Source organism: Phoenix dactylifera, chromosome 4 (genome assembly GCF_009389715.1).
Source record: "Phoenix dactylifera cultivar Barhee BC4 chromosome 4, palm_55x_up_171113_PBpolish2nd_filt_p, whole genome shotgun sequence".
Taxonomy (NCBI): Eukaryota; Viridiplantae; Streptophyta; class Magnoliopsida; order Arecales; family Arecaceae; genus Phoenix; species Phoenix dactylifera.
The window spans coordinates 12,899,432-12,911,098 of NC_052395.1; the positions used below are offsets into that span (position 1 = coordinate 12,899,432).

Genomic DNA, 11,667 nt, shown 5'->3' on the forward strand with positions numbered 1-11,667 from the left:
CTTTTATTCGTAATGCTTGTGATGGATGAACTTGCCATCAATGTTCAAGAACGGGTCTTTAACTTTTGATGTGTGCATATTTTGCTGTGCTAGCTTGTCTAAGATTGTGAGTTTTTTTTGTTGAAGGCTAAGAAAATCTATCTTGGAACAGCTTAAAGCTCTTTTTAATTTAAACAAGTAAAATGCCAGGCAACTCTAATACCATGGAGATGAGACTCGGTAAGAGTCAGTTGTTAACTCCTTTAAGCAACTTCTGTACATTCACCTTTGTTGTGGATGGTCTTCATTTCTCTTTCCTTTATGCCCTTTGTATGTGAATGCTGGGAAAGAATCACAAAGAGAAAGCTCTGTATGTTTGGTTTTCACATTACAAGAGTTGACAGCATGAATTAGCATTTGGTGATATGATGAATTATTGGGAACCATTAATTTTTAGGGTTTTTGGTTCTCTATGTTGTAAAATGGATTCAGTGATTAACCCTGCTAGCTTCCTTTTTTTTTAAGGATTTTTTTGTCTATCATTATCTTGAAGGCATTCAAGTTTGCTGATTCTAAATGTATGAAATTACTGCTTGATTGTTCCCTAGCTTTAATGTAAACCGTGCCAAAAAAAATCAGTAGTTTCTTGAAGTTTGTAATATATTATCAAGGAAATCAACTACAGAAGGTTTTTAGATACTTAGTCAACTTGTTACCAGATTTCAAAATTGTCGGAACTATCTAATAATCTGACATCTTGTGCTGTAAGTTGTGTTTGAGAATTAGAGACTTTCAAAATTAGAGGACGCTAGCAAGTAGCAAGCTCTTTTAGTATCAGCATTTCAGCTCTTCTCCGGTGAATATTTGGTTTGCATCCCCTTCTGGGTAGGGTCAGGCTTGCTAGAGTGAACTTTTTTCCTTTTAGAAACCTATTTGACACTTGTTATTTCGTTTCGCATTTATCTGATAGAAGCCCGCATTTTAAAGTTCATATTTTGGAATCTGTGACTTATTCATCCATGACAGCTAAGTGCATAAACTTTTTATTAAAGCAGCTGTCGTCTACTGGAAAAGATACTGAATTGTGCTTATAGTGTACCTTTTGGAGGTAGTAAGGTGTCCACAATTTTCTTGCTTTTGTGGTTGTGTTTTTGACATCTTGAAGAGAAGATTTTAATAGTTCTGGTTTCGTCTACTCTAGTTGGATAGATCTATGGATATAATTTTATGAACAATACATAAATTTTATCCATTAGCATCACAAATATGAAGGGCATGCTAAATCTGTTTTAATTGTTTTCTTCACAAAAAAATGATTGCTCTCATTGTTTCTTTGACCCCAAAATTTCTGTGATACATTCATGGGAAAGTGCATATTAGGAACTCTGTTCAGACATCAATGCTTCCTTTGTTGTCTATCTGATTCAATTTTCAGCTGGCGATACATTGGCTACTTCTGTTTTGCTGTACTTAGGGTCATCCATTGATGACATTATCCGGCTTTGCTGTGCATATATTTTTGAGGCTTTGATTGGCATGTGTAGATAAATATGCAACATTGTTTATTTGTAAATGAATGAAAGCTAAAATCCATTTTTTTGTTTTTATTGAACCGGTTTTGTAGTTTTTTTATTAAAATTGGATGTCTTGATTCATCCATAACTTGCTTAGTTTTTGCATGTAAAAAGAGCATCATCGTTTTGTAGATTACCTGGTGGACACAAGCTATTTGATGATCTTATTGAAGCAAGTGCAAATTTCTGTGTTATTTTTTATACTTCTAGATCGCTCATTTTGAAGTCTTTTTTTCTTTTTGTAAACTGCTAAAAGGAATGGCATATCTGAATGCCTTTAAGTTCATAGTTTTCTTGTGCTTGTATTGCATACCTAACACTAATATCCTCCTTTAGTCCTTTTGCATTTTACCGACAGATGCAAATTGGCAAGCAATTTGTACATTGTCAACAATAGTGAGGGTGGTGTCTATAGTTGTTATTATTAGGGGTTTGAACTAGGATGTAATATTATTATATTATTGATAAAAGAACTTGAATTTTAAGAGCAGGCCTCCACGTTTGGTATTTACATATTATGCTGCATTAGATCCTGAGATTAGGCTTTTGTTGAATGCTAGATCAGAATAGTGGAGAAGAAACCCTTTCAGGATGAAACTTAAAATATGCTTCATTTACAGATATATGCACATATATAAACTTTTATTCTGGTTTGGATACCTAGGTGGGAAATAAAACATAATTATGGAAACAACTCATTCTGCTTAGTGCCTAAAACATTATTAGCTGAGATTGATAATTTGCTCAAAGTAATCCATTTCATGCTCATATGAAATTGCACATTCTAAAACAAGATAGTTTGTTATAGGTGTAATAACACCTAGCTATTATAGATATTTATGGGCGAATGCGTTCTATACTTAGTGTGTTTGCATTCATGCATTCTTGCATGCATGTGTGCATGTGTGCTTTCAACAGAACTGAACTTTTTTTCAAGGAAAAGCAAATGTTTGACAGGTTATGTGAGCTCAAATATTATTGACTCAAAAGAGATGGGAGTGTAGTTGCTATATGTAAATCAACATTTTGTGTTTGGCTAGGAAGCACGGATATGGGTATATATATGATATGGATATGATACGGTATACAGATGCCAATTCGACGAATCTCGACTTTCATGATACAATAATAAATAATTATATTTTTTAAGATATGCTTAGAAAAACACCCAACAAGCATGATTAGTTATATGACACTAGTCAACATTTGATCGTGCACTACGGAGATTTTGGATATTTATACTGGATTAAAAAATTTAAATAATAATTTTTTGGTTTTTTTTTTTTATGAGATCTTAGATAGTATTTAAAGTAGTTCTGGTTGATAGTTCATGTGGATTAGGGCACATTATACCATAAGCTATATTGAGGCTAATCACAAGTCGATTGTTGTGTTTATGATTTCGATAGAGTTCTTAGTTTGGCAAAAACGTCAGGGTTTAAATCAGAAATATATGGACTTGTGTTGGCATGTCTTTAATCTCACATTAATTTTATATTGGGGAGATCTGAGTACGGCAAGAAATCTAAATAATTTTTTGGCTAGCAGGATTGTTACAGTATACATATAAATAGAGGCTAGAATAAGAAAGTTAATACTATCTTAGACATGCTTGTGTAGTAGTTCCTATGCAGAAAATTGGTATTATTCTGGGTGAAAATTGTATGGAGAATTCCTCTTAGAACATGATACTTAGAATGTCTAGATCATGGCTGCATATGCCTAGGTATTTTTATCACAGCTGCTTGAATGAATTCATGTGTCCGATGCTCTCTAATTCATGTTCCAAACAGGAGGGCCCATTTTAATCATCCACCTCCATCCAATTGATTGATCAACGGCAGGTGATCAAATAGGGAAAGTATGAACGGTGGGTTTTCTTTTTTTTTGGTAAAAATGGCTTTTCATGTAGCTCTAACTTGAGTACATCCAGCCATATCAAAAGAAAGTAAAGAGTACAAGGTAGGAGGGATATCTTCTATAGATGTCCATGTGATCTCTCTGAAATGCCGGGCAACAAATGAGGCAACCCAATCTGCTGCATTGTTCGCCTCTCGAAAAACATGTAAAGCCTGAAAGTCGCTCAGCTCTTGAGCCAATCTACGGATATCACGGATGAAAGGATGACCATCAGCATATCTGTACACTTCCTGAATCCAATCGATCACAATAGAGGAGTCTCCTTCAAGGCATATATGCTCAGCACCAAGTACCCACCTCGTGTAGGATATCCTCTTCCAAGCTGCCCGCAGCTTCGCCCCGATTGCAGTGAGTCCCGACGTGCGGTGGCTACCACCTGTTATCATCCTACCCAGATGATCTCTGATTACAAAGCTAACTTCTCTTAACACTCCGTTCATCGACATACTACCATCAAGTTCACTTTGAGATGACCAAGGGCAAACCTAGGCACTGTGACAGCGGAAAGAGTACCCCAAGTGTTTTTGGCCATCTCAGAAGAGAACCTAGCGGCAGCTGTAGTGACCTTCCTCGCATGAAGCATGGCTCTGTCCGCCACCATCCGCGGGGGTAACCGCCTGCCCTCAAACAGGCCAGCATATCTGTTCAACCAAATAGAATAAGCAAAATATGCCCAACGGATCTCCGCCTCAACAGTACTAGGCCTTTGCATGGAGACTCTCAGCTAATGAATCAAATTCTGTGCCGACTCGACTGAGTGGGGCAGCAGGAAAGGTGATCTGCTCCAAATTTCCCTAGCTTTGGGACACTGCAAAAGAACATGATCAATCGTCTCCTTAGTCTCTGTGCACTCCTCACAACATTGAGTGGTCCTCACCCCTCGCCGTGCTAACAAGCTCTTGGTCGATAAGCAACCTCATGCCACCTTTCAGATGAAGAGCGCCACATGCGGGTGAATTCGCATCCTCCAAATCCATCCTCCTATTTGCTAGGTTGGTTCTCGGTTCACCAATGGCCCATCTGATCGCGGGAAGCACCAATACTGCTATAGCACAGATCTTCCTCCAAACCGGTGAGTGGCGACGACTAGCTCGGATCCCGGGCACTAGAGCACCATACTTGGCCCTCATCAGGAAGGATCACATACCATCAAGCTCCAACACGAATCTAATGGTGGGTCTTCTTTTGACTGGGGCCTTCTATTGGCCCCGTTTAAACTTGACACGTTGAATGTATAGGATTCCCCCTCCGTTCCATTTTTATTTTGTCCTTTCCTTTTATCTTACACGTGTATACCTTTTCCATGCAAGGTGATTTCATTAAATCATTAAAATGTTGCTTTCATGGTTTAGCTTTCTAACACTTTTACATGAAGTTCCCCAAATATCACCTTTGTGAATAAAACATTAGAGGGAGAAAAAGGGACAAGTTGATGCTAAGAACAGGCTGGTTAAAAATCTTACCGGATCCAAATTTATGGCATGAGGAGGATGATAAGTATTAGCTCAGATGATACCGTCTCTTGTCACTTAGTTAAGGTAATAAGTATTCGTTAGTGTTATATGAGGTAGGAATAAAAAGATAAGCAGGAATTAGCCCTCCAAATGCAAATTAAAAAAAAGGAAAAAAAATTGAGAGGAGGAGGGATGAGAAGTGATTGCCTCTCCTTTCCAACCTTTGGTCCACGCCTATATTGCCATCAACCAGACCCTTTCCATAAGGGTGGCAATATAGTTAGGTCAACCAAATATGGGTCAATATATCAAAAGTTTATTAATTTGAAGACTATCTTGTTAATATGAAGGCAACCTTTCTATGAAGTAGGTTAAAATCTTAAATCCGAATCTGATCATTTGATTAAATTACCTAGCTTGATCTATTATTAGTTGAATCAAGTTAAATGGTTAAGCACATTAAGCATTACCACCTCTACTATAAAACCATTCTAACCTACTGCCTTTCCAGTTTTTTTATTTTTTCTATGCAAACGCCAATAGCTGCATTACCTGAAAAAATTCTGATGGCTGCCTACCCTAACTTAAAAGATATCGCCCTCTTCCGTGACCGCAACTATGGCACACAGTGCTCCATTCCCTTCTCAAATCTCAACTGCACCATTCTTACGAGTCTTCAAAGTTGTGCATCGCCACTTATCAAAACATCCTCCTCTATCCTGCGAACCTTAATCACCTATACCTGAAATCCGCTGGCCTATCAGAATCCACCTTTGTGCAACCAGCCTTCCGACTGCCTGTCACTCTGGAACTCGGCTTTAATCCACTGCCAGGTTCTCCATGGTGTTTATATGGAAGTAAAATTCTTCTAATAAGAAACTAATGATTAGACAATAACCTCATTATTCTTTTTCTTATCCATATTTCTTTGTTATATGTTTGTTTAATTTAAATTTTAAAAAAATTCAATAAACTGGGAGATATGAATAAGAGATGGATAGAAAGTTTTTTAAAAATACAGAGTCCCACCTGAGCTAACCAGAAGAAAAGCCATGGAGGCCAAAAAAATATTTTTCTAATTATATTTTTTTATTAATATTAAAATAAAAAAAATAAATATTTTTTTAATTTATTTATAAAAAAATATAATATTTTAAAAATATAGTTATCAAACAGTAGATAACTTTTTATAAAAATTTTATTTTAAAAATTTTAGTTTTAAAAGCCCCGCTACCGAGGGCCTTAATGGAGACCTTGCCTCTATTTGGGGCAACGGATGATGGTTCAGTCCCAAAATCGGCAAATCCGCTGATTTATTTTTTCTACAAAAGATAACCCATGGGTCCCAAGCTATGATGTTGCTTTTGAAATCGTGAAGAAATTGAGAGGAGGCTGGGGAAAAAGAGGAAGAGAACCATGCCGGCGAGCGCCAAGAGGAAGGGCAGGGCGCCGGGATCGAAATCCGAAGCACCTTCGGGCCGACGAGGCGGCGGAGATGGTCCGGATCTAATCAGCCTCCTTCCGGACGACCTCCTCTCGTCCGTCCTCTCCCTGCTCCCCATCAAAGACTCTGCTCGGACCAGCGTCCTCTCCACCCGGTGGCGCCACCTCTGGACCACCGCCTCCCTCCACCTCGACAGCGACTGCCTCCACCGCAACAAAAGACCCAGCGCCTCCTGGACGCCGCGCCACCAGGAGGCCTGGCGCGCCCGCGCCGTCGACCAGATCCTCTCCGTCCACCGCGGACCCCTCCCCACCTGCCATCTCGCCGGCTATTTCCTCGACAACCCCACCAACGTCGACACCTGGCTCGAAACCCTAACCCGAAGAGGCATCCAAGACCTCTCCTTCTTCTGCCATCACGAACGCCGCTTCGGCGAGGAGCAGTGCTTCTACCGCCTGCCCTCTTCCCTTCTTACCTGCAGCTCTCTTATAACCTTGAAACTTACGAATTGCCGCTTACCGGAATTTCCGCGATCCCTTCCCGCCTTCGTTAACCTCAGAAACCTATTCATGCAATTCACCGCCCTATCCGACGACACCTTCCGCGACCTGCTCTCCAACTGCGGCTCCCTCCAGCACGTAGCTTTAATCCACTGCGCAGGCCTCCGCAGCCTCCGTGTTCGCTCTCCGAGTCTCGACAGCTTGGTGCTGAAGTGCTCGTCGCCGGACTCCGGCGACTCGATCGAGGAGCTCATCATCGAAGACGCCCCCAATTTCAGGCGCTTGATGCTCCGCGAGAACGCCTTGGAGTATTTGCAGGTGGAGATTCTCGATGCCCCAAAGCTGGAGCTGTTAGGCTTCGTTTGCATGGACATCAAGAGGTTGAAGATGGGCGGAACTTGCTTTGAGGTACTCTTCTTCCCACTTAATTATCCTGCTTCCAATGCCATGCTGATATGGTCCCCTCCCCCTTCGTTCAGTTCATGGAGGCCACAACATTTTATGAGGTAAACCTTTCCATGATTCTGGGGTTCATTGCGACCCAAAGTAGCCAAATAACTGCTATTCTGTCGATTCCTCTATGAGGCGAGCTTGTTTCCATACTTGCTTTCTTCCCGGTTTAAGATTTTTCTTCAATTTCTTTCTACTTCACAGATGAACAGAACGGTTAGTAGCTTGAGTAGTCGGGTGCGTAGTCTGAAAACGTTGGCCATTAGTGTGATCTTCGACGATGATAGCGAGGCAGAGGTCGTACATGACTTGCTCAAATGTTTCCCTTGCTTAGAAACCTTGGATGTTCGGGTAATTTCTTGCACGCAAATTTCATGCATCTTTGCATCTATTAACAGGGCAGAGCAAACAAAAAAACATCAAAGTTTAGGGCTCACCCACCTTTGTTTTTTTATTCTTCTTCTTCAGATTGTTTTCTTGGATGATCCTCATGATGGCGATTCAGGGTATTGGGAGCAGCAGGGTTCCCTTGATTGCTTTGATTGCCATCTGGAAAATGTCACCATGAAAGGTTTCGAAGGGCAGAGCACTGACCTAGGGTTTGCCAAGTTTATTATTGCGAAAGCACGCGTGCTCAAGGAGATGACTCTTCTTTGCGCATCTGATAATTGGAGAAGAGAATGGATAGAAAACATACAGCAGCAGCTGTGCCTTGAGAAGAGTGCCTCCCCGGATGTAGAAGTAGTTTTAATGAAAGATCGATATCGAATTGATGAATTTTCAACCTGGAATTTAGTAATTAATGACTGGTAAACTATTTCTGTACCAAGATTTCATGATCTTTTTAAGTTAACTTAGACTTTGATTTCCCTATGCTCTTCAAACAATCCTGCAATGTTTGCTGATATGGTCTTTGTAAGCTCATTTCATTTCCTCCGATAACGTATGTAATTTTTAAAATTTGGATTGTCCCAATACAAGATGGTTAGGAGAGCAATGATAGCATGGAGGGATGATGCAATGTAAAAAGAACTGCTTTAGTGAAGCAAACAAAAAGGACAGCCTCAGTTATTATCGACAGTGAATTAGTTACAACATGGACTTTGTCAGGGACACTTCTATGTGATTCTTATTTGTTGTTCTTGTTATGGACATCACTATTTATTCATCCACTACTCACTGCACTAAGTTTTTGTTGGAGCACCCTGGAATTGGTAATGAACTAAACTTCCAGATTTTTGTATTTAAAATTATGAGCCATCCAAATTGGTCAGCTACTGGTGGGATTTTGTGTTCGTGAAATTCTATATTTAAGATGTTCGTTTTTTTGATTCATCTAATTCGCTGATCTTTATACATGGACATCTAGGAGTGATGTTTCTATAATGATTAATCTTTTTTTTATTTGTCATTTCTACTAAATACAGAGGCATGCAAAACATGTGAGGATAGTTCTGGTTAAAAAATCTATGGAATAGCCTTGCTAACCGTTGTGTGATTTCTGCATTCTTTGTTCTGTTCATGAGAAATTGCTTGTCAGAAACTTATTTAGTGGACATAACTCCTCTCTCTGTTGTCTGTCTGATTCAGGCTTCAGGGTAGGTAGAAGCACATTAGCCACTTCTAATTATCATGCTTAACGTCAGCTATTATCTTTCAGTTTTATTCATATTATCATCAGTGCCTGGACTGCGACAAAGCATACAGAAGTGCACATTTGTGACTTCTAAATCAGAAGACTAAGAGCCATTTCTGTATTTGTGCAAAAACAAACAAACAAACATCACTTCTTTTTCTTGAAAATCAATATCTTGTTTCATCCATAACCATTTGAATTATTGTATGAAAAATAACTTCGTCGGTGTGCTTGTTCTTGATGGTCCTGCATTACTAGGTTACACAGAGATCATATATGAATCTATAGCAATGTATTCTGAGATGAGACTTCAGTCATTGTTTATATCCCTTTAATCAGCTGCTTATCAACAGTATCAAACACACATATTTTTATTATTGATAATGCAAAATCATAGGAAATAAACTTATCTTGCTAAAACCTCATGAAGGGTGATAGCAGTTTCTTTGTTTAACCAGAAAGGTTAGCAACTCTCTCTCTCATTATGATGGACATGTGGCATGAATATTAGTTGCCAACGATATCAAAAATAACCAAGCCAAAATCATGTGAGCATGATTGTTATGTATACATCTACTTGTAGCATTTAAGTAACACTTAAAACATTAGATGATTCGCATTCTGATTTTGTTTTCTTCTCTCTCTCTCTCTCTCTCTCTCTCTCTTTTGTTTTGTATTTTGTAGACTAAATATGAGTACACTCTGCAGTTTTAGTGGAAATGCAAACATCCAAGATTATTTAAAATTAGTGGGCACAATCCAAGATTAGTTTGGTGATTCAAGAAATGCAACTGCCAGTTTAAATAAAAATGAAGAGGTATTGATGTTGTCATTTATTTTCTGCACTTCAGAATTTGTGAAAGCCATATGAGAAAGAGGCCGTTTGATCAGCTTTCGTTCGAAGTGATTAGTGCTGACTGGTTTGCTTGCTTCTGGTCAGCAGGGAGCTTGGCATGTGAGGACTTTGATAGCTTATTGCTACCAGCTTACAGAGGAAATTTCTGGTGTAAAAGTCTAGTCTGCACCCAAGGGTACCAACTGGACTGCTATAATATGGATCGAATGCCGGAGAAATTAATGTCTGGAGCGAGGTTTCCCTGCAGGAGCTAAACAGGCTTTTGGGTTTTGATATAACTGAAATTTATGCTAAAGTACACTATGTAGGGGTCCAACTGACAAAAATCACCTGCCAAAAAAAAATGAAAGGAAGGAAGAAAGAAAACATTTGACAAAGAAGATTTTGCAAAAATAATACTTTATATTTTTGTGGATTTATTTTTGCAAAACAATCCATTATGGATTTTCTAGAAGCATGATACACTTAATCTCATGACTAATATTAAAACACTTATAGCATATCAACTATATTATAAGTTATTAATGCGCAACTGGACCCAAACATCTGCATTCATTTGTTTTTTCTTTCTTTTCTTTTTTAGTAATATAGAGAGAAGGTGAACCCATCCTTATTTATTAGTACAAAACTAATTGTAGAATAGGATACACCAACAAAAGTAAAAGAAGAGAGAAGCCAGCCCAACAGAACATCTGTGCATTCTAGGGCTCTGTTTGGTAGAGCCGTGGGCAGTAGAGATTTTAGAAGTAGAGCTTTTAGAAGTAAAGATTTTATAAAAAATTCTTTATTGTTTGGTAACTATATTTTTAAAGTGCTACATAACTTTAATATTTTAGTAAACAAACTGAGAAAATACTTTTTGATATGATAAAATGACCATAAAAGACATTGCATAGTATTATACAATAGAGCATAATAAAATATAATATGCATTAATACATAAATATATAATATAGCATAGTATTACTGTAATGTAATATATATTATTACAATAAGTAATATAATATTATATACTATAGCATTATAATATAACATAATTTGATATTATATAACATACTATATTAATGTATTATGATATAATATAACATAATATTATATTTATAGTATAATACAATAATAAAGGTATAAAATATTATAATTATTATCATATATATCAATATTATCATTTTCTGTAATATTATATTTTATTATGGGTATTTTGGTCAAAAAAGAAAAAAATTTAGAACTCAAAATAGTTTTCAGGCGGAGCTTAAAGGTGCTTTTCTGGAGAAGCTTCAAAATGGAGCTTTTTTCAAAAAGTTGTTTTAGCTTTCTCACAAAGCTAAATAGCTTTGTGATTTTTTTATCAAAAATCCTTATTCCATCTAAAAGTGTTTTTGGAGAGTAAGAAAGTGCTTTCTGTCCTCTAAAAGCTGGTCTAAGATTGCTACAAATAATTATACAAGAGCATCAACTCTTCGCCAAAGATGCACAAACAATTACAAATGAGCAAGAATTCTCTGCCAAAGATACATAAGGCTTCTTCGCTTCGAAGAAATCCACGAGATAGATTGGTACCAGCGAAGATTGGTCACCAATCCTAAAAGTTGTCTTGTAAATCTCTGCTTGTCCAAGAATATCTGATTATCTCTCTTTTCACAAAGTCTTAGCATATTTTAGCCACTACAATCTCCCAATCAAATCTCTAAATTCTAGGCATCTTGTTTTTTTCCATTTCTTTCCAATACGCATTGGTGGAGAAATTTGACTAGTTATATTGGTCCACCTAGCTGTAATCTTTTCAGGGCCTATCCAAGTCTCAACCTACATCCTAGCCTATGGCTCGGTTGGCCCGCAAGAAATAAAAAAGGCACT

At 37.9% G+C, this 11,667-nt stretch overlaps 1 protein-coding gene across 4 annotated transcripts; it reads left to right on the forward strand.

Annotated features, from left to right (window-relative positions):
• The first annotated feature begins 6,189 nt into the window (after positions 1-6,189).
• On the forward strand, positions 6,190-10,162 carry LOC103712690 (F-box/FBD/LRR-repeat protein At1g13570-like). Of its 4 annotated transcripts, XM_026806769.2 has the most exons (5): positions 6,190-7,279; positions 7,526-7,672; positions 7,790-8,130; positions 9,666-9,774; positions 9,901-10,162. In XM_026806769.2, exons 1-4 carry the CDS (start codon positions 6,344-6,346, stop codon positions 9,724-9,726), a joined length of 1,485 nt encoding a protein of 494 aa, XP_026662570.1. In that variant the 5' UTR covers positions 6,190-6,343; the 3' UTR covers positions 9,727-9,774; positions 9,901-10,162. The 4 variants fall into 4 exon arrangements, with proteins under 4 accessions (XP_026662570.1, XP_008797500.2, XP_026662571.1 ...); XM_008799278.3 differs by lacking the exon at positions 9,666-9,774 and having other exon boundaries at positions 9,898-10,162; XM_026806770.2 differs by lacking the exon at positions 9,666-9,774.
• The last annotated feature ends 1,505 nt before the right edge of the window (positions 10,163-11,667 follow it).